Source organism: Dromaius novaehollandiae, chromosome 19 (assembly GCF_036370855.1).
Source record: "Dromaius novaehollandiae isolate bDroNov1 chromosome 19, bDroNov1.hap1, whole genome shotgun sequence".
NCBI classification, from domain to species: domain Eukaryota; kingdom Metazoa; phylum Chordata; class Aves; order Casuariiformes; family Dromaiidae; genus Dromaius; species Dromaius novaehollandiae.
The window spans coordinates 13,379,521-13,402,751 of record NC_088116.1 but is presented as its reverse complement, the minus strand read 5'-3'; the positions used below and the strand labels follow the sequence as shown (position 1 = coordinate 13,402,751).

General features: G+C 49.8%; 1 protein-coding gene across 3 annotated transcripts in view; it reads right to left on the bottom strand.

Annotated features, from left to right (window-relative positions):
* The window catches only part of STX1A (syntaxin 1A), a 120,951-nt gene that overhangs the window by 93,047 nt on the left and 4,673 nt on the right, over positions 1-23,231 (bottom strand). For all 3 annotated transcript variants that reach the window (XM_064523510.1, XM_064523512.1, XM_064523511.1), the window contains exon 2: positions 370-447. In XM_064523510.1, coding sequence (XP_064379580.1) covers positions 370-447 — 78 coding nt within the window. The remainder of the gene's footprint in view (positions 1-369; positions 448-23,231) is intronic.

Genomic DNA, 23,231 nt, shown 5'->3' with positions numbered 1-23,231 from the left:
ACTCTGCAGCCTGTTTCCCCAGGCTCACATGCTCCCACTTACTGGTCACTTTGTACAGTTGGCCCATTGGTTTCTACGGGAGCAGGTGGAGAAGCAAAGTGCCCTTTGGGCCAGGTAAGCACACAACCACCTCGGGTCTGCTGAGAAGCCTGGCTCCCACTAATCCCACTCTGAGTGTAACCCCGGAGGAGCCAGAACCTAAGGACCAGCAGAATTACATCAATCAGGACAGGACAACCATCCCTAACTCGACTGCTCCTCCTCCCAGGCCTGGCATGGGAATCCATACCGCAGCCACATGGCCTGTTCCAGCACTAACAGAGAGGTCTGAACCTGGCTTGAAAGTCACATTGAAGAAACAAAACTCACCTGTTCAAAGAACTCATCCATGAAGCGATCCCGGTCCACGCTGACAGTGACTTCATCATCGTCATCACTGTCCTTTGCCTGCAAAGACATGGAGAAAAGCATCAACAAACACTTCCTATAAACCTTGCCGATCCAATCCAAGCGCTTATCTCGGGTGCGTCTTGCCCTTCTCCCTTGCTTACATGCTCCCGGGACCTGGGGATAAGCCACAGCCACAGTGTGGGACACCCACAGACACAGCTGCACAGAGTGCTGCGAGAAGACGCAAACAGCAAATGAGATCCAGCTCCAGCAATAAAGGCATGATGAAAAACACCCGCTGCAACTAGTTGTAATGCCACTCGGCCACTCTGTGCCAAGCGTAGAATGAGACTAATGATATTTACACATTTACAGTGTGCTGGAAGGGAGAATTTCATGCGCTCGCTGAGCTATCCCCAGCTGTGCATGAGCACAACAGCTCAATAAACAGCAGTGATTAGAAAAACACCAGGGACATTATAGAGTGTAGGAAAAGTGGAATGGAACAGAAAATAACGGAAATACTATAACCACAGCAGGCAAATGAGGGGGGTGTCCTTGTCTGGAGCAGCGTATGTATTATTGTCACCAGCGATGAAAATACCTCCCATCCCAGCAGAAGCAGCACGCAAGTTTGCAGACAGCAGAAAAATTACAATCTCAATGTCTTCCATGTAAGGAGACATTTAAAGAGAGATCCTCCAAAGCAGAGGCTTGACAGAGGGAAATGGAAAGTTAATGAGGTAGAAAACTTTCCTCTTACTCTGCCTTTACTGGAGAAAAGGATCCAGTGGAACGGAGAAGATTTAAGAGTGAAGATTCTCTTTATTCATCCAACAATTTTTACATTATTTGCAGACAGGACCTAGTCATCCTGTTGCCTCTTTGAAGAGCTGCTGACTATCTTGACTAGCTTTCTGCAGAGGGATTCCTCTTACCCTGAAATTAATCAGATGACCTGCCTATTTTTTCCCCAAAATTGTCTTTTCCAGCCTAATATGACCCACTGGGAGGGAGTCATCTACAGAAGACAGTCCCACCTCCGCTTTCATTTTTGCCACGCACATGGCACCGCTTGCTTTGGTAACAAATTCCTGAATGGCATATCCAGAGATAAAGAGAGTTGTCAAGAGCTGAGTAAAAATCTGACCTTGACCAACAGACACGATCAGAACAAGAGTGCTGCTGCCCAAACCTAGCGCCCACTCTGTGGCCACAAAGGGGAAACAGTCCCCCGAGGCAGAGGATTCCAAAATTGCCCATTTCGTTCTCCTCCAGCTCCTTCCTGGAGCAGCCACCACCGGTCACTCAAGCCCACTCCGGCTCACCGGGCGAGTGTGCACAGCGAGCCCGCGGGCACGGTGGAAGCCACCAGCGCAGGAACTGCGCGGTGCACTTTGATTTTGATGGAGCTGGGCTAAGTGAGCCCAAGGCTGAGCACCTAGAGCTCGCTCTTGCTTTGACTTGGATTTTACTCTGTTCCTCGCTTGCTGTAAACGTACCCCCTTGTGCTGAAGGTGTAGCCTGGCTGAGGGACACCCCCAGAACAGGCTCTGGTTACCAGGCACACCTACTGTACAAACGCCAATACAAACCTAGACTTTGGAGAGAGCTTTGGACATGCTGCATCCTCCCCCCACAAAGCAATTCCCACGTGTAACAAGGGGGAAGTCTCTTTTAGCCAGCAGGCACCATCTGGTTTCTTCTCTAAAGCCTTTTGCTACCAAAATTCAAAGTTCGCTCTCACAGCAAGGAGGCAGAGGGAGGCCGGAGAAAGCATCTCCCACTCTACGCACCAAGCCCTCATTTCCCCCAGTGCTGCACAAGTGGCCAGTTTGTCATGAAGAGCCAGAGCATAATTTAGGGTTAACAGAGAGCCAGGTGCATGCAAGTCTGCACAATTAGGGAGATGTGTCAGGCCCCTGCTTTGCGTGACAAAAGACGGTCAGAAGAGCACTAAGCAGCTGTCCCTCCCGTAGGCAACTCAGGACACTGTCACCTGAGGCAAGCGGGCAATGAAGTACAGGTCATTGTCAGAAGACTGGTATAAATGATTTCAGCAAGCACAGCAGCCAACCCTCACACCTCAACTCTGCCGATGGAGCAGGAAGGACATCTCAGCTTCCCCCCGACTCCAGCTGTCCATCCTCACCAGGGATCTCGCCAGACGCGTGACTGCTGATGAGTGACAATCACAGCTCGCTCACAGCTACTGGGGACACGCAGGGAGCGCGATGCATCAAAGAGGAATCCCCACACGGCGTTAAACATGGAGTCAGACCTGAGGTTTTCCTGGGGACATGCTTTCAGGACTGGCTGAAAAGCTGAGCCTGAGGACATGCTTTCTTTTTCAGGTGCAGCCGTGATACGGGAGCAGTTTGGGTCCTCTGCACCGGAAGCTACAGTCCTTTCTGCCAGCAAACCGCTTGTTTGCCAGTGGTTGTGAGCCACTTGTTCATCGTTTGCGAATGCTCCCAACGGCTTTCAAACTAGCCCCGCAGCAGGACTGTTTAACTTGCAGGGTGCAGCCAGCCTGGCTCCTCGGGAGGGGAACCGGAGCACTCCCACAGCCAGCCCCCCCGGAGCAGCACGGGGGCAGCGGCCAGCAGCCACCCGCAGCCCCGGGTCCAGGTGCAGGATTTGGCCGCAGGCTCTGTCACAACACTCCCGCGCCCCACGACACCACCAGGCAACCAGGGCCAGACCGGGGAGACCTGCACTAAGGGGCTCAGAGCAGGGCAGGCACCCTTCTCTCCCTAGCACTAAGGGGCTCAGAGCAGGGCAGGCACCCTTCTCTCCCTAGCCCGGCTGCACTCCACATCATTGCTGCTCCACCCTCATTCAAGACCCTCCTTAGCTAAATAAAAAGGTGTTGCCCTCCAGCCTCCCAGCTCCCTCAGGGGATTACATTATTCATTCGGCAGTTCACCTCATCAGCCTTCAAATAAGCCCTGTTTTATCAACATAGTCACTGCTAGCCTTAAGCAAAAGGTTCACTCAGGGTCTCCAGACTTAACAGGGCCCTCGGTAACTGCCACCCCTCGAGATGCAAACCCCGGGTCAGCCCCAACCTCACCACTGCTTAAATACCAAAACAGAAAAAAGCAAACAAAAAGCTCATTTCCTTTTCCAGATGCCATCTATGCCCAGCAATATTCTTCCAAGAACCTCTTCACCTCTACGCACTTCTTCCGCCATGCTCCTTTCCTTGCATCAACAGAAAGCCACGACCGTGTCCCGCTGTCGCTCCTGGATTCCAAGAGCAGCACAGCCCAGAACAACGTCCCCAGGATTTGCAAAGATCTGCAAGCAAGCAGGGACAGCCTGCGAGGACCGCACACACACACTCCCTACCCATGCACAGGAGTTCATGATCGAGGAAGTTGAAATGCAGCGTTTCCTAAAACTACCAAAATGCTCTGGATCCATTTTTGCCTTCTGGTTTACATTTTGCCAGAGAACTCGCTTGGTTTGTGCTGTGCTTCATTTTCAGCATGAACTGTCTGCATTTAATGAAGATGGACTCCATTCCCAAAGCACCTGATGTTTGGGGGGAATCCAAAGTCCTTTGGTGAGCCTGTCATACCGGCAGCTAATATCTTTTATGCCTGCACATATGAGGGACATTTCCTCAGAAAATCTGCAGCTGAGCATACACAAATGAACACATTTTCTGCCTTGCTTGCGCTAGTGTTATCCCAAATGGCACAAATTATCACAAGCTTCCATCTAGACTCCCCTCAAGGATCTAGGAAAAACATAACACAAACAGATCCCGATGACACAAGTAGTGAGTGACGGAAAACACATCCACGGTACAGGAGCCACAGTTGCCAACTCAAATACTGCTCTGGACCTAGATGCCCCCGGGCTCACCACAGGCTCCTTCCTACCAGCCTTTCCAACCTCTCCTTGCCAGTGACAAGGACATTCCCTTCCGACAAAAATATTGCCACCCCAGCCAGCAATAAGGCACATTACACAGTCTCAGCATGCAGGACTCTCACAGTCATTGCTCTAACGCAGTAATATTAGGAAGACTCCACTTCTCCAAAGAGCACTGGTTTGAGGAAAAGGGACTTCTTACGCCTTCCTAGAGCTTACTGTGGGGCATGGTGCTTTACCAGTACCGGACAGCCCATGCTGGGGCATTCCTGCATAGATGGGGACAAACCGGCCAAAGCAGAAAAGATGTCAGAGAAGGAGAGAGAAAGCGGGGCAGATAGGCAGCCTGACAAGCTCCTTTCATTTCTCCTCCAGCTCCGCAGCTGCAGTGAAGGTTAGGAGAAACCTTACAGGCCACCTCCCCAGGCTGCACCGGCCCCCGAGGCTACGCAACACATTTCAGTCCACTAGAAGAAACAGGCATTTCAGGAGATCAGCAGCTCTGCTCCCCTGGCTTTGGCTGCCCTGCAGCTCCCCGCTGAGCGTGCCACCAGGAGCAACCTTGACATTGGACCCGGGTCCTTCCCCAGGGCTTACACCCCACATAGCCCAGATGCAAACCTAAGGCAGTGGACACCGATGATGACAGGTTCCTGTCTCCAGGAACAGGTCCATCTAGGGCCTGGACAGTGATCAGTTGTGAGAAGAGCTTACCACCCTCACCCCAGCAAACAGCCCTTGCTGATGGCGATGGGCCAATCTTCTCACCCCCGGAGCGATGAGCAATAGGCTCAAGAGAGCATTCCCAGCTCCAAACTAGAAGCTCTGTCTCCTGCTCACTGTCTGCAGCCTATTAGGGTAATTTTGAGTTTCTTTGCTCACCCACCACTATTATCATCCAAATCCATTTACACATCCAGATGCTGAATACAATTTGCAAAAACACTTATGTAACTCAAACTCAAATTTAGCCAGAGCTACCAGTGCAACTCAGGAGAAAAACCTGAACAGCACTGGAGAGAGCAGATTCCTAGATTGTTTTGGTCTTCCCGAAAGTCAACCAATACCGCTGCCGCACGCATGGATTTTCTTCTTCATTACCTCAGTGCAGTTTTTATGCTGTTGGAAAGTGGCAAAGTTGCATTTTGTGCAGTTTTCTGGTAGGAAGTGGGCTGCTATTCCAGGTTACCTTCTGCACTATTTCAACACCTTCCTCTAGCAGCCCAAATGCACTCCTCTTCTGCACGCCTTTCAACTGTGTTGGCTCCTCCTGGTCCCGTGCAACAAAGCAATTGCAGCTTTTCTTTCCTTAGGCAGCAGCCCACCATCCAACCCATCCATCCCCAGCTAACTCTTGAGGCAGCACACTTCACAGCCAGGCTGGCTCATCCCTGCATCTCATGCCATACAGTCCACAGGTCCTTTGCGCGGTGATGAGCCACAGGCATTGCTGGTCAGCGTGCCCAGGGATCTACCCCGCAATGCATGGGGCTGCACAGAGGGTGAGGGCTGGCACTGCGACCCACCCTCGGCTCAGACCACCCCGAGCGGCTCTGCACACGGAGCAGCTCTGCCAGATGGGACACGTCCCATTTGCAGCCCCACGCCACCTTGTTGCAGGCCTGATGGATTCACGGTGCCAGGACACCGGGCAGGGCAATCAGCTATCCCAAGAGCGTAAGGCAGGCAGCAAGATTAGCAGACAATAAAACAGGGCAACTGCAATGAGAAAGTTACTGTTCCAGCAGTGCTGGAACAAAGGCAGATCCAGAGAAGCTCTTGTCCACCTCAAGCTCTGCTGCTGTCATGGACCAAGCTGCAGCCAGACCATAAGCCTGAGAGCAAACAACGAAACACTCCTGTAGGCATTCCAAAGGGAGCTGTGGCAAGATAACTAAAAGAACAGAGTTTCCTGATAGGGCAGAAAGAGGAAAATAATGCAATTAACCAATGCAAGGAAATTTCCCCTGGAAATTACTGTGCCAGGACAAGATCCATTATTAGCAGTCACTATCTGAAAAGCAGTTGTGCACAGAGGTGCCAGTCAGCACCATATGCAGGAGGCAGGAAGACTCAGCCCTTACACTCAGTGCTGTTCAGTCTAGTTTTACTAATCCAGCCTGAATTAAGTTTTTTTTGTCTATAGCCATGGCCAGTATCCACACCTCCAAAGGACAATGTCAAAGTGCCCTTCCAGGGCAAGCAACAGCCTGAACTATGCATGGGAAAGCACAAGTTCCCATCCATCACGAGTTTTCTGGAGTTTATCAACCCCTTTTGCCTTCATTCTGGCAGCATCTTCATTCACCGCAATTTCTAACCTCTTTCCGAGCCCGGCAAGGAAAGCAGTCCCTGCCACCAGTTTCAAACACAAGCTTTGGACGCAATCACACAGGAGCAGAGGGTACCAGCAGCAAACAGATAAGGTCAATGTGCATCTTGTACAGGTGCCTGTTTCCTCATCACCTCTCACCCATCTTTTCTGTATATGAAACTAGCTCATCTTGCACACAGGATGCCACATCTTTACTCATTTTCATTGCTCCCTGCTGACCGCTGGACCCTTGCCATTTGTGTTAGGCTCAGAAATCACAGATGGACACAAGACATAGCTCAAGGAGAGGGTTTCCAGCAAAGCCACAACTAGCCTTTTAAAAGGCACTTCTATTTTAAAGTCAGCTCTTCCCCCACCCGCCACAAAGAGCTGATACAAAGGCAGAGTGATTGTGGTTATTTAGGCCAGGCACGAAACACCACGCTGCCCTGCTGCGCACGCTGAAAGCGGCACAAAAGCACTGTGGGGAGCCCTGCGAAGAGGAAATTGCAGGGATGGAGCCTCACGGTCGGGAGGGCATGTGTCACGACAGCAAAGTCACCGTGGGCTGGGTAAGGGCACCATCTGTCCAAACGACGTCATTGGAAATACCCTCTGTGCCATGCCACGTCTGACGTGCGCAGTTCTCGCCGCGCGTCAGAGCGAAGTCGGGCCGATTCCCCTGCCTTGCTGCCTCTGGTCCTACAGCCCCAACGTGCACAGACGCACGGGAAGGAACGGCTTCCTGGCAGCATTTATGGGGTTCACAAGGGCTCTGCTTCCCAGGCTTGAGAAGAAGACATCACCGGGCAGGCACAACACTCCAAAACTCCCCAGTGATGCAGGATACCGAAGGATCATCTGATCCCAACATCCTCCATTCTAGGAGATCAGTTCACTGAATCAAGCAGAGCACCTGGGGAAGCACCGCATGTCGAGTCAGCCGGCATCAACTGCCTCCCACCCCTTTGGCATTCGGCTGTGCCCAGGGCTTAGGGTCCCGCTTTATCTTATTCGAGGTGCAGCACTGCAACTGTCCCTCACAGGCACCCTAATCCCACGATAAAAGTGGCTTCCCCTAAACCACTGTCAAAGCAGAAACAAAACCAGAAAACCTTCCTCATAAAAACCTAATCGTCCACCCAGACAACAGCACTTTGGCTTCCACACACCAAACCACCCCAACCAGGCTTCTGGCTCAGGCATCCTAAGTTTGCAAAGCCATGGCCAGTCAGATTGAAAGCTGAGAAAAGCTCTAGTCTACATCAGCTACCTGCTGGTTTTGCTCAACACAGGTAAAAAAAAATTCAAAGCCTTAAAAAAACCCAGTCTTGACTCCCAGCATCAAGCAAGAAACAAAGCCTAGAATTCACCCAAGCGCTCTACGCAGGCAAACATTTCCGTGCTTCTCGGTGGTCAGCCTTGCCTTAACGGCCATCCATCCTTCTTGGCATCCACCTAAGGCTTCTGATGCGTTAGCGACATCAGACTAGTAAAGGATATTTTGCATCTGAGAAACGTTAAAGTTTGACTGCATCTTTAACTCTGCTAGGCCAGACCAAGGCACAGGGCATCACAGCTGATCCAATTTGCCTGCTTTCCTAACAGAGGAGGGAAGGAATTGGGTTACTTTTGCAGACATCTCTTCTCCCAGCCAAATGTGTCTCTCAGGACTGGCTCAACATTGCAGGCAGCCAGCCAGCCCACATCTACTTTCGACTCTTAGATGGTTTAGGAGGAGAGAGGAAAAGGAGCCATAATGAAGCACTGTAAGTCTAAGTGCCTTAGGTGAGACTAGCTCTAAAATCAGCTTATAGCAAAGGATGAGCCCAAGTTAATTAATACAGTTAGCCAGCAAGCAGCCTGCACTTTGTGCTGTAACTCCATTGCCCTGCAGTCTTTGTGTGACAAGGTCGCTAGTATTGCCCCCTTTTTGCATACAGATATCAATTAGCAGCCCTGGTTATTCATCATGTTGCATGCACAATTGAGGCAGGAGCTCCGAAGCACGTCCTCCGGCTAGGGATCTCTGAGCGGATCAGAAAAATCAGGAAGGATTGGAGTAACTTCCCTCACCTGCCACACTGGATACATGAAGAAAGTCTCTCTTTTGCAGTGGTTTTGATTTCTCAAGCCTGCTGGAGTCACAGCAAACCCGAGAGCACAGCCAAGGCGGCGAGGCTGGCTACTGAAATGCAAGAACTCCATTTCCTTAAGCAGAGCTAATGCTGATGAGGGCAGTAAGGGAGGGACAGAAAGGACGGGCTTCTCCTGCGCCTTTCGGAGCACTGCCAATTTAAACAGCCCCCGTTCCAAGGGGGCTGAAAGCTGAAGAGGAAGCAGAGCTGACCTGCAGATCCCCTCCACCGTGAAACGGAGCAGGGGCTCCACCAGGACTGCATGCGAGAAGACAGTCTGAAGAGCCCCAGGCATCCCGGCTCTATGGGTTTTTTAATAAGCACATTGCTAATAAATTCATTATCTGGCAGATTACATCCCTCTGGTTCAAACAAACCTCATTCCTTCAGCAGGGACTTTCTGAAAGATGGCAGAGGAGCATAAACTAACCAAAGAGCCTCGAAACCCGCTCTCTCTTCCAAAAACCGACAGGCCTGAGGCAGCAGGCAGGGAGATTTGTAGCATGACAATAACTAGGTCTCTATTATCTTAGCACCAACTAAGCAAAAGCTTTATCTCCCACTATATTTTGTTAGCGTTTCAGATGAATTTAGCCATGCCCGGATGCATCTGTGGACACAGCGCAAGCGCAGCGGAGCCACGGCTAGGGCGCAGAAGGGAGACGTGCATTTGGGCTCAGAGGCTGCTGGCTGCCTCGCCAGCTCTGAAGGGACAGCATCAAGCCCCCAAAGCCCAGCCTGGTCCTTCCTGGGGGCCTTATCAGGTGCACTCGAAACAGTTCAAGCTGAGCCTTTCTTAGGAAAGATCCAGGCCATCCCCAGCTTCATCCAGGCCCCTCCACCAGCCACAAACTGGTCTCCAAAGGACAGTCCCAAAACCAGGCTTTTTGCCCTTGACAGGACAGTGAACCCGTTATGCCACGCAAATGAACGGTACCCAGAGAAGGCAACTACCCTGCAGTCCAACCACCGCTCATAACGCAAGGGCTAGGGTAGCCAGTGCCAGGTATTGGCGTATTTTCCCAACGGAGATAACGCAAGCTTGGCAAAAGCTCACAAGAAGGAACAAAAAAGGCCACAACAGCTGCTACCTCCTTTTAAGGGCCCTTAACTTAACTAAAAACAGGCCTCAGCCCTAACAGATGCAGTCCACTGCTCTCCATCTTCATTTCCTGAGTGAATCCTTTTTCACTTACCAGATACCTCTCCGCTGATCTGCCCCAGGCTGAGGAATTTCAGCTATGTGCGGCTTGACCTTCCTTGTCAAGTGACTGTACTTTATGTACCAAAACCAAAGCATCGCACATGATGCGAACGCTACAAGCCACTTCTGCCTCTGCTCAGCAGGAAGGCTGCTCTCTGAAAGCAAGTCCTGCCTGAGGAAGGGCAGCAGGCCGCACCCTGACTACGCGTTCATGCAGAGCAATGAACCGCACACACGGCATCTGAAATCAGGTTGCTCGTTCTCCTTACTGAGTCAAAGAGCCCAAAATACTTCATACACCGGGCAGAGAGCACTCGCCGAACCTCGCTCTGCACAGACAAGGCCGGCTCTCCTGGTGCTCCAAGCTCCGGGTTCTCCTGGTGCTCCAAGCTCCGGGTTCTCCTGGTGCTCCAAGCTCCGGGTTCTCCTGGTGCTCCAAGCTCCGGGTTCTCCTGGTGCTCCAAGCTCCGGGTTCTCCTGGTGCTCCAAGCTCCGGGTTCTCCTGGTGCTCCAAGCTCCGGGTTCTCCTGGTGCTCCAAGCTCCGGGTTGTGGCTGCACACGCAGCCGAGAAGATGGATGAGGTCAGAATAATTCTGCAGTGAGCTGCAAGGAAACCTTGGCCATCTTAAAATCTTATAAGCCGCATATTAAAGATCATGGATGCCAAGTTCCCTGCAAACATCCCAGCCTAACTGCATGCAAAGCTCTGCTGTGCTCAGCAGCTGAGCGCCACTCACTGCAGCTCTGCCGTTAGAACTTCACGCAAACAAGGTTCAAACCACCCACAGGTCTTCTACCCATTAAAAAGAAACCACCGTCATCCTGGGAGACTGTATTTACCATTCACACCTCAGGATTATGGTTAGAGTTTGGCAGCAGCCTAACCTAGTCTATGCTCGAACTACACGTGTCCAGAGCCACAAGCCCAGCTCAGGACCATTTTCAAGGAAACTGTGTCAAGGCTGAGAACAAGAAGGGCTGCCGCAGGGTCTGTCCCATGGGAGAACTGCTCTGGAGAGCTGCACCATCTGAGACCACAGCTTAAGTCACCTACAGCCTCAGTCTTAGTATATACAGTCTATATATCTAGTACAACTCTGAAGCATAATAATCTAGATATTTTACAGTCTGCTCATTGGCTATAATTTAATTGTATTTAATTCTATTATTCACCAAAACCAGCCCATATTTCAGACGTTTTGATGAATAAAGGCAAAAAAAAAAAAAAAAAAAAAAAAAAAAAAAAAAAAAAAAAAAGACTAACATCCATCAGTATCTACACGAGTCAGTAAGCGTTTCAAATTTCCAACACTAGCAGCACAACGGATAACAAGATTTCCGAGCGAGTTTTGTCCTTAGGTGTTCACTTTCATCACTGCAGAATTATGTTACCAGCCTTTGGCATAAAGCCCAGTCACTTTAGCAGAGCATTGGTCAGCTCCTAAACTCAGGTCTAGAAGCAAGCATGTTAAACTGCATTTAACCATTAGGAACGAGGGTTAGGGATGACAGAGGCACCACCAGTCACACACAGGGCAAGTGGCTGGGTTCACTGACTTCTTCTGTAATTCCAGGACATGAATGGTACTTCCGATCTCCTAGAAAGGCATCAGTCAATACTTCACACATTTGCAATAATGGCTAAAGAACAATTTGGATGAAAAACAGCAGACAGACTTAATTCATCTGAAATTAATTTCTTAATGTCCTTCTACCCTGTGGAAGGTCTTACTGCACGGGGCTCTATTAAGCTACATGGGAATGATTTACTAAGAGATAACATTTTGCAGCAATGACTTCTTGACCCTGCACTCATAATGCCACCAAAAAAAGAGAGAGAAATTCCCCAAAGATACGCTGCAGCTACCAAGTATTCAGAAGAGAGGCTCCGTCATGGTAGGAACATTTTAGATACCCAGAACAGACTGGACTCAGGAGCATAAAGAATTTGGCCAACTATGAGATGCTGCTTATCTCCACAGACCTTCATCTTGCCAAAGGACGTTCCCTACTTGTCCTTCTTGGGGCACAGATTTCTTTTCAGACATTGGAGAAAGGGGAAGCTTAACCTTCCGATTTCTCCTTGTTTACTTACAGCAGAGATGATACTATGCAGTACACTCGTATTTCCCTGAGCACTGGCTGACTACCCATCACCCACTAAAGCGAAAAGTCCGATTACTGACCCTGATGAACTACGCTCATTTTTTCCACATCAACATTATGTCTGCAGCTGCTTTCTAAAATGGCATCCCCCTTTGAAAGTTGCAGGAACCAACTCAAGTCGAATGGACCAGCTCTCTGGAAAGCCAGAGATCTTACCGTCCAACTCCACCGTTTTGCTCACTGAAATCTAACATTCACCCAGATCCAGGGTCACCCACACACGCAGGGTGCTATTGTCTGACAGTCCTAACTTCTCAGTTTCATTTAAAAATGCTGTAGGCACTCATCCTGCTGAAATGTAATACCTTGGAAGTGCATCAACTCGATGTGGCTTAACCTCCAGTCACAAAAGAGCCAACTACCGAGCATCCTGCCCTTCTCTCGGATTTTCACACCAGGCCATGCCTCCCACGCCAGGAAAGGGCTGCAGGCACAGCAGGAAATGTCCAGTTGTTCTGACCGGGGTTAACCCCGTAGGCGATGACATGAACGCCAGAGCACAAGGCAGCTTAGTCCCCCACAGGCCTGCTGGGGCTCATTGCAGCTGCAGAGCTCAAACCAGCCCTGAAATCACCAGGCAGGAGCTAGGATACATAACGCTGAAAGAAAACATTACTCTTATAAAACTCCTTTACAGACCAGAGCTTCCCACGAGCAGCAGTGGCACTAGCAACACCACAGCAATTATTTTTCCTCTCCATCCCAGAAGGCTCTCTGGGCTCATCCAATATTCTACAGAGGCACTAGGATTAGCATATAAAGATGCTGTCTGAGAGGCTCAAAACACTTTGCTCTCAACACAAGTATTCCAAGATTGACACCAAGCCTTGGTGACGTCGGAGTGGTTTTGCTCCTAGAAGCTGCAGGTGAAGCAAGAAGAAAGCAAAGCCTGCAGACAGAGGGGGCAAAGCACTCTCCACCATCACAGCTCCTGTTGCCCATTTTGCAGGGAGAAGACCTACATGTGAAAAATCACGATAGTTTGTAAAATGGTCATCCTTCGAGACAGATTATACTGGCTATAAATATGTTCATGAAATTTCTTTGGTGCTCAGATCTTCTATAGATCCCAGAGAAAACCCACCACCATCCAAAAGGGACATTAATCCTCACAGAAGGCAAAGCTAAAATGTTTTCTGGAAAAGTGAGATGAACAGTCATTTCCTACACTGCAAACTGGCAGTCTGACAGGACTTGATGGAAAGTCTGAAAGCAACGCAGACAAAAAGAAAGACTCAATGCTAGAAAAATTGCCACAGACATCACATCAAAAGTACTGTATGATGGGAAAAATGGTCAAGGGCAAGAAGCGAACATCTGAAAATTCACACCGCGACACGAACAAAAGCTTTTTCTTTGCAGTTGGCCCTCGTGAAAATAAACCAGGATCAGTAAGCATCCGCTTGAACCTGGAACATTGCACTATTAACAGAAAAATCTTCGGAGCAAGCTTAGTTCCATTTTGCAGGGGATTTTGACGTTATACAGGTTAGTTTTGTTCCAATATACGCAACAAAGTGAAAGCTGAGAGGCAACCTAATGGTTTTGTACATGTCAGAGGAATAAGCAGCAGGGAAGCAGCAGAAGAAAACCTGTTTCAGCTAAAGAAAAACATCAGCATAAGACTAAATGAGTGTTAAACGCCTCATTAATAATTTTAAGTGGGGACTTGGAATTTTACAATCCAGTCAGGACTGTCATCCCACAACAACTCTCCAACAGCAGCAGAGGCAAACAACTTGTTTAAAATAGATCTTGATAAATTTGTGAAGCAGATCCATGAGCCTGTCTGCAACAGCAGGGTCTCAAGCACAGTCACACGTGCATGACATCAGACTGCGATGACCCAAGGTGCATCTGGAGAGATGTGCAACCTGCCAGCAGCAATCAGCACGCAGAAGCAAAGAAAGTAAAGAAGCCACAAGCTCGGTGCAAAAGGAAGAAGAGTGGTTTGGTTCATCTTTCAGAAACATTGTATAGGGTTCTTTCTCTTTGGAGTCTGCTGCACTGCCGTCTCTGTTTTTAGAGAAAAAGATGCCTAAAAAATATTGGTGCTGCTATCTGAGACAGCAAAGGAATGCCTTGCCTTTCTCGGAAAGGATAGTTGTAGAGCCTAGAAAAATCCATGTGTGGATTTAGTATATTTAGGATTTAGTTAGTTGAATGCCTTCAGTTATTCTTGTAGTGAACAAATCATCCCTCTTTAAAAAGGTCATACACATGCCTCCTCAGATCCGAGAAGGTCAGTGACTTCTGCCACACAAGCCACTTCAAGCAATTGCTGAAGCCACTTCACCACATGAACTAAATCAGCTCTTAATGTTCAGTGCTAAGAAAACTTTCCACCGACTTCTTTTAGTTTACCAAAAGGATCTGGACAAACTTCATCCTTCTTCCACTGGCAACATCAGTACCTAAACATTACAGCTTGGCAATTATGAGATCTAAAACCTAAAGGAAGATGTTTCTGCCTAAAAATAAGCCTTTTTTTCAGGCTGCACAGACTTGAATCTGTCAGTCCATCTCTTCCTTCTTTGATTAACTACAGCAGCAACAAACGAAATAGAGACAGATGCACACATGGAAAATGAGAACTCATCAAAAAACAACACTTGTTCATTACTTGTATCTGGAGTTTGACCAGCTGCAGGTTATAATCAGCTGAACAAACTTCCTTAAACAGCAGCACGTGGCTTTCCTAAGAGATTATGCAAAAAAACCAACACAGTTCAGTGAGAAATCTTCCACAGAGAGCAGTGGCATTTTCAATATTGCGGACACTCTTTTCACTCAAAGATGGCTGTGATGGACCGTAGAGGCTCTTGGAAAGAGATACAGCAAAGAGAAAACTTACTCCCTGGAGAGGCTGGCCATCTCATACCACACCTAAGAGAAGAAAGTGCGGCAAGAAAACAGGCACACTTTTTAAACCTGGGCCTGTACTGGAAGAAAGGAACATAGCTCCTTGACCAGAACTCTGTATGGCCAGCGGCAGTGGAAGAATGTCCCATTTCTGTCTGGATACCCCAGATGACAGGTTTCAGCCCAGGCGTCTGCAGACCACTGGGCCTCCACTGACTACTTCTAAGAGACCTGCAAAAGACAACCAAGAAAAGGAAGCCTGCTATCAGGAGGATCAAAGTTGCTATACAGAGGTCAGCAGCTCCACTGGAAGTTTTCAGAGAGTATCATTTCACAGGTCATCACCACATACAGATACAACACCCTGATCATCACCAGTTACCTTAACTATCTCCCTAATTCAAGGCAGGTTAAACAGAAGCAAAGAAAAACATTATTTACAAAATCCCAACTAGACAACACAGGTATGATGCTCAAGAAAAAAAATGGGTGCAGTAATTAAAGAAAGCCACAATGAATCCACTTATCATAGAGCAAATCCAAAGGATGCTTGGTCTCCATGTTAAGCCATGGAGCTGTATGCACATGGACAAAGTCAGTCCTGCAAACTTGAGATCCCAAAGAAAATACCTTTTTCACGTTTCAACCCGCCAGCTTTTATAGACACTCTGCCTCGCCAGGAACAACAGCAAGGTCCTTTCTGATTTCAGACCTTCACCTGCCTCCCCTCTTTGGAAATGCAGGCACTTGGACAACTTGCATGCCACAGCCCGTCCTTAGTTTACAACGAGCAAACTTTTTCCCCATCGAGAAGGCAGGGCAGGACATGCAGGCTTGCGTCTCAGACAAAAGCCCTTCCACACACCCAGCGTTACACCTCGTTATCAGCCTAGAAATCGGCACATTGCTTCATCCAAATGTATCAATGGGATTAACGTCCCAAGCTGCTGGCTGACACAGGATACAGAAGCAACCTCTCTTGCTTTAGGGACAGCCATGGGGCTGCGGGACCATCTCCCCAGACCCTCCTTTGGGGTACGCTGTCGCAGTGTCACTGGGGAACAAGCTGAGCAAGCCTCAGGAGCGCAAGGGAGGCGAGCCACCTCCACCACCACCTCCCACCGACCACAGCAGCCCACGCAGCGCCAGCAGCCCACCAACAGCCGTTCCCCTGAGCCAAACATGCCAAACAACCTGCTCAAAGTCACGGCTCTCTCCTCGGGCTCCCAAAAGTCTCCAAAACAGAACAACGAATACACTTTTTGCCATGGGTTTATTTCCCCTCATCTGTACCGTGCTCTCCATGAGAGCTCATTCTGCACAGACTGCCACGATCAGCCATGCCACTAACTTAATCAAAACACACAGGGAGCTTGCAACACATCCTATTTTCTATTTCCCATAGCCTTTCTGCTCACCAAGCCTTTCAATGCCTTGTGCTTCCAGAGTTGCTCCTCTTTACATTTCTTCTTTCTAAAAGTGGTCCCCTTGCCCTTACGCCTCTTTATGCCTGGCTTGGCGTTTACCCTGCATTGTTCCGTTTCTGTTTCCTAAGGCGTCCTTCTCTGCTTCCCTTCCCTTCCTCATGCATTTGCTTTAAAAATTATCCTTCAGACTCCATGGTCAAAGGACATTCAGACTTCCTTTCTCATGTGTTTGCTTAGGTAACCTTCCACAGCCGTCTGGAGCCAGGACTTTATTGCACACTCCATCTTTCCCGGTCTTACACTTCTGCTTACTCTCCTTTTTGTTAATATACGTAATTTTCTGGAAGTAGCAATTTATCACAGTACTTAGCTTAATGAGCCTTACTGTACATGTTCTGCCTGTAGTGATAATTCTGCATATTTCCTGAGAAATCTTGTTAACTAAGGAGATACGTAGCAAAACAAACATTTGTATTGCATCTGAGCAGCTCACACAAAGACAAAGACACTTGCAATTAAAACAACAGGAACTAGTTTAAATCCCTTCGGCTCAAACATTTGAGATACCTAGCACACAGCAAACATATGGCTTATAAACGCAACGTCTCATTATTCTAACTTCATACTGTGTGGCATCAAGTTTCAAGAAGCAAAGGGTATTTTAAAATTCACGCTGACTTCAGTGGAATTGCAAAACCCCTATAATATTTGACCTAGAGCTTGCCAGCAGACACCGCTGTGTCCCCAGGGCTCACCATCCTCCTTCGTCCATCACCCCCAAGGACCACGCCAGTGCAGACGGAGACAAGGAAAGAGATGCCCCTTCCATCACAGGCCTTGGGTCCCCTGCCAGGGCCAGTCGCTACCTGCCGTGGCACGCACACCTCTGGTCTCACATCACTGCCACCCACCAGATGCAACCTCCCCTGCGGACTATTTCGGCTGCTTTCTCAACTCCTGCGTAGCGCCTGTGGGTGCACCTTCAAACATACGGCACCCTTGGCACCGCCTCGACATCATCTCAGTGTCAGCTCTGAAAACACCACCATGGATTGCCGTACTGCATCACAGCATGGCCAAGGTGACAACGTGACCAGTCCCACCAGCCCAGGGAGCTGCAGGAGGGATACTTGCTCTCCTGGCCCTTGCTAAGCTCAGCACTGCCTGCGGGCATGGACTGAGCCATGCTTCCTAAGGCATGTGCAGGTCCCAGGTACCCTCCCTGTTTCTGTCTGTCCTCCAAACCCTCATCCTTCACACTGCTCCTTCCACTTTCCTCTGGGATAGAAACCCCAGCTAGAAACCCCAGTCTCCTACCAGTGAGGAGACAGGCAACATCTTCCCAGAGCTGACCTAGTGATTGAGATCTCAACACGGGCTTTGTATCTTATTGTGCTTACAGGATCTCAGAGGCCATGCTCAATTTTGGATATTTCTTGGCTTGCCTTCATCGGGTATGTTCCCATTATTGCAGCGTTAATTAACTATGTCCCTGCAGCACCTGGAATCCCAAAACTGGCCAAGTGTCCCAAACGGACGGCGTGCAAGGCAAGCACCGCAGGCTCTGCCGCAGGCTTGCTCTAGGTCAAATCAGTCATATTCTGCTACAACCTGCTGACGCTCCTTCGGGGAAGTCCACTCAGCACCACGGGGCAGCAGACCGCATACTCCTAAGGCAGAAGAGCCACAGCACTGAAGCAGAGACAGCCCAGCCAGCGCACACCAACCCTGGCACAAGAGCAAGCCCCGAGCAGCAAGGACATGCAGGTCTCAACGTGCTCTGCTGAGCCAGGGCTGACAGAGCAACTCACCCGCATCTCCTCCCATCAGGGCAACCCCAAGCTGGAGGCAGAGCAGAAAATCCAGGCTTTCCTCTTTAAGCTAATAATGATCCTTTCCTTACTTGTGGGTTAACAAGCAAACATTTGATTTTAATGTCCAAGTATGCTGTCATCTTTGACTTCAAATGCTGGGAAAGGACTAAGGATTTAAAGGAAAAGGAGAAGCCTCTGCTAAGGTTGAGCAGCAGCCAGCTCCTCATCCCACACACTGTTCTCCGTGCATGGCAGAAGAACCCTCAGGGAACAAGGAATCGCCCATGTTTCACCTCCTCCCATTTTCCAGAGGCTGCTAGGGAACAAGCGGAACAGCTAACCTGCCCCGGAGACACACGCTGCCACATGGGAAGAGATGCTACAAGCTGTCCAAAGTCAGCAACAGTTACTCCTGACTTCAGACACATCCTTCCAGGGCAGCATCCTTCCAGCAGCTCCTCAGATCCCACGAAATCAGCTTTGCAAAAGTCGCTACCTTTCTAGCTGTGCGACTTCACCGAAGCAGGAGGCAGGGCCGGCTCCACACCGCTTGCGGCAGCACCAGTTCTCACCTTCCCTCAGGAGCAGGACGCTCAGGGCACCGCAGGCAGAGAGCTACAGGCTGCTCTGGCCACCCCACGGCCCCGGGGTGCGGGGCAGACGCCGGCCCTTCCCCGGCACGCAGGGCCCACAGGTGCTGCCGGGGCAGGGCCCAGCAGCCCTCTGCCAGCGGCAGCATAACCAGGAAGGAACCAAAGAAACATCTGGTCACCTCTCATTGTAAAATTCGCCCTCAGAAGCGGACCTCTGCCTCTTGGGGCTTTTAAGCTTCTAGCTGAGTTCCTCCATCCCTCACAAGCATCTGCTGAAGCCTCTCTTGAGGGTCGCAGCTGATCCGCAGGCCCCACTCTGCCCTTGGACGCTCATCCAGCCGGCCATACATACGAGCTAAAATGCAGTATTTCCTGGGACATGACTAATATCCATTGGGTTTAGTGGTGCCCACTTCTCTCCACTGACTATAAAGCGATTCTGCACATCTGCATTAGGGAGCTGCAAACACTGCGGACACGTAAGATTGAGCAGATAGCTCTCGCCTGCCACGTGACAGCCCCAGCTCCCGCACAGGCGGGGAGAAGTGAGACTGAATTATTTACGTGACCCTTTTTGGTTGAATAGACGTGCTTGCAAGCATGACATGCAACCAGGGTTAAAAACTAAAAGAAACCAGTATTAAAAAAAAAAAAAAAAAGAGACAAGTGAAAAAAAAAGATAAAACATGACTTTCAGCATCAGCAGCGAGTTCTGAATACTCGGCGTTGGTACTACTGTGCTGTACAAAAACCCCACTGCACAGACGAAGCAAAAAGCCACGCAACTCCTGCTAGAAAGAACAATTTTGGTCGACTTCACAATTGTGCCTGGAAGAGAGAAATCATCTGCAAAAGCAACACTGTATTATTAATGACAAGAGTTGGAGCAAGGTCTTATTTCAAGTTGTAATTTGTAACTCAGCCCCCCAGGATGTTTCAGTTGCTGCAGGAGAGAGAAGAAGGTGGCTCCACACAGCCAAACCTGGTGCTGTCCTCTATCCTTCTTCCTCCTTCTAATTTTTGAGCACACACCTACCCACAACTCCCACAGGCAGGAGGCAACGCTTGACAACGGAAGGCAAAGCAGACAGGAACCGGGAGCTTGCAGCCTGCTGGGGTGAGTGATGGTGTTGTACAAATACACGGGCATCTCCAAGAAGCGCATATCGAAGTAGCTGCTCCTGTTTAAAAGAAGTGACGGGCTCACAAGGAAAGTACTCTGCACAGTCATCTCAATAATTTCTGCGGAACAGAGACCTGCAAAAGCAGGGCTTTCTTTGCTCCCATCTCCTTCCCGTTCACGCGGCAAGCTCAGGAAGACCGACTGCAACTTGGCAAATCATCTTCCGCTAACGACAAAAGTATCACAGACGTGCTGGATGGCAGGCTACAACACATCACCTGTCTCTGGGGCTTTCCAGATAAGATCTTACCAAGTGACTACTGTGGTTTGGGTCTCAGCCCCTTACTCAGAAAGGGCACATGATGGGAAGTGCTGAAGAATTATTCTCAATTAATACCTGTTTAAGCAAAATAAGGTTTTAGACCCAATCAAAAGATCACCAGAAACCTGAAAACCCCGTTGCACACTGTCATAGGTTACAAGCAACAATTGGAGCTTTGATCCTCCAAATACGTTCTTGTGTTTAAATACAAGACTGGTCCCACCCAGCAAGCAAACATACCCGTAAGGTTCGTGCTGCTGAACCCCAAGCGGGTCTAAAAGCCTTCGCAGCCACAGAAGGAAGCAACAAACCCATCAGCACAAATTCACATCCTAACAGCAGAGCCAAACAGGCTAACACTTGACAGGGGTCGATACCTGAACAAGTCACCCTCACCATGGGATCAAACCGCAGCTCTGAACCGAGAGAAGAAACTCCATCGAAAACGGCATTCTCTTCTCCCACCTCCCTCTGGTAAGTGGGTCATTTATATTTCCATCTGGATACAAACTGCTTCTCATCTCCTTCCGATACCATTCCTAAGGAAGGTCCCTGTCACACTGGGGAAACTTCTGCCAACACTGAAATCTGTCAGGCCTGGTCTCCTTGCCAAATCTCTCTCCACAGCACCTGAATGTGCTATTTAGGCAATATCTGCTTAAGCATCTTAAGGAATGTTTCCCCTGGGTCATGTAATTGCAAAATAAGACATCAGGCAAACACATTTTGGTAGGAAACAGGGAAAGGATCCGTCAACCGATAAATGGTCTTTCCCAGCCCAATTAGAGGCTAGAAGCTAATACAGCCACCAAAAATTTGTAACCGTTGGATCTTCCGCTAATTGGCTGCGTTCACAGCAGAGTCCTGCCTGCCTGAACACCCAGTCACACATTTCTTAATTGAGCATAATGCCAAATTTGTGGAATTCCTCCAGAGATGAGCAATCCTGACCTAAACCATCAAGGTGCGCACAGTTACAAACCCGCTACTCCCCTCCCGGTCCAAACGTCTCCTCGAAATTTCCACCTCTTGGCACAGACTGTCGTCTCACAGCAGTCTGCAATTCCTTGGCACCTTTTCATTTCTGCAGAAATGAGGAAGCAACCATAGAGAATTAAATCAAAATAACAACACTAATAATAAACCCAAAAAATGGGCACCCAGTGATTAGAGACTTGGAATTTCCTAACGCCACTTGCATGATCTGATATTTGAAAATATTTCTCACCTCCTTCGGCTCTCTTTCAACACATCATTCATAATTATTTTGCTCTTTGGACCTGTTTTATACCTGGAAACTCAGAAGTCTCACACAAATGGAGCTGTCATCTCACAAACAGGACGAAGTAACACAGACCAGACTCTTGCAGTCCAGCATCATGCATCACCTCTGGCCTCACAGCCCTGCAACACCCTTCTTGTTTTGCCCCTGCTGACACAGGACAGCAAAGCCCTTGCACATTCAGCAGAGCTTCAGGCTCTTTCCCCATCCTCATAAACTGAGGATGAGGATGGCTCTTTATAATTCAGTACCCCCCTGTACTAGCTCTCCTGAAGGTTTAGAGAGCGCAGGACAAGGATAGCCTAAATCAAGAAGTTTGGGTGCCTGGAGAAGCAGTTTGAAGACTCTTCCAAAAGCAAAGCAAATTATTTTTCAGAAAACTTTCCTCCCATCCCCCCTCTGCAGCAAGACACTGCAGGGGGACAGTTTCAGCCAAGAGAGGTCGTTTCTGGGGTAGTTTGGGAAAGGGACCCAGCAGCAGCCAATCTCAAAAGGAGAGTCTGCAGAGGAGTCAACAAGACAGAGGTGACTCGCCATCGCCCATAGAGATGGTGTTGCACCCCACCGTACTGCACCTGCCACCGGAGCTGAAGCAAGTAGAGACCCATTCCAGCGCCGCTCTGGATGTGTGGAATAAACAAAGGGTCAAATCTGCAACCCAGGCCCTGGGCTGAGGCAGCAGCAGCTGTAGAGCATGGCCACTTTCTGCAGCAGGGCTGCTGGGAGAGGCACCTGCAGGTGCTGAGCAGCCGTTGGGGCTCCATCTCTAACCTTGCATGTGCTCGGTCACAGCTGTAGTCCTCCAGCTCAGCCTCGCTGAGCCTGGGTCCACCCCTTGCTGAACACCGAGCTTTCCAAAGGTTGGCACCGCACTGCGAAGGAGGAGGACGGAGCATGGCCTCCTCCCTGTCTGAGGTGTGGGGGCCACTCCATCTTACTGCCAAACCCACCAGGCTCCAGCATCTGAAAAGCAAACGGTGCAAAATCAGCTCCCCTCGCCAGGCCCGGAGGAGCCCTCCCGGCTCCCTGGGTACCACCGACACCAGGCGAGAGCAGCGGTGAGCGTCGGGTCGCAGCTTGCCAGCGCTCAGCAGCCAGAGCAAGGCTGCGTCAGCTAACGCTGATGAAAGCGGCGCTGCACCAAAGTCTCGGCCAGCATCACGTCAGCAAACGCAATTCCTTCACATCCGCATTCAGCGGTGGTGACGCACCAACGCGGGCCAGCACAGAGGCAGCAACGCTAGCCCGATAAAGGAGCGGGGTTGGAGAGCCCATCCTGACATCCATCCCCTAAAACAGCCATCACTTGAGCTTTACACCGCCTTTTCGGCCACCACTCCCGAACAGCGAGGCCGCTGCAGGCTCTCCCTGCCTCTGTCACGTCACACCACAAGGCACGGTGACAACGCAGCGTGCCACGCTCGTCTGGGCACGCACGGTGCCATCGCCAACGCGCTCTCTGCCCCAACAGCCGGGACTCACGTGCTGGTGCTGTCAGGAGCGCAGGGATCCCAGAGAACCGCCTGTTTAGACAAAATGGAGCTCTGCCTGCGGAAAGGATGCTTCTCCCCCAGGAGACCAAAAGGTCTCTGGGGCTGACCTAGCAGATGTCACTTTGAATCTATTCACACAGCAAGGCTGAGCTCGTTTCCCTAGTTATTCCGGCTCAGAAACACGAGGACAAATCCCAGCTCTGGTGAAGTGGTAGCA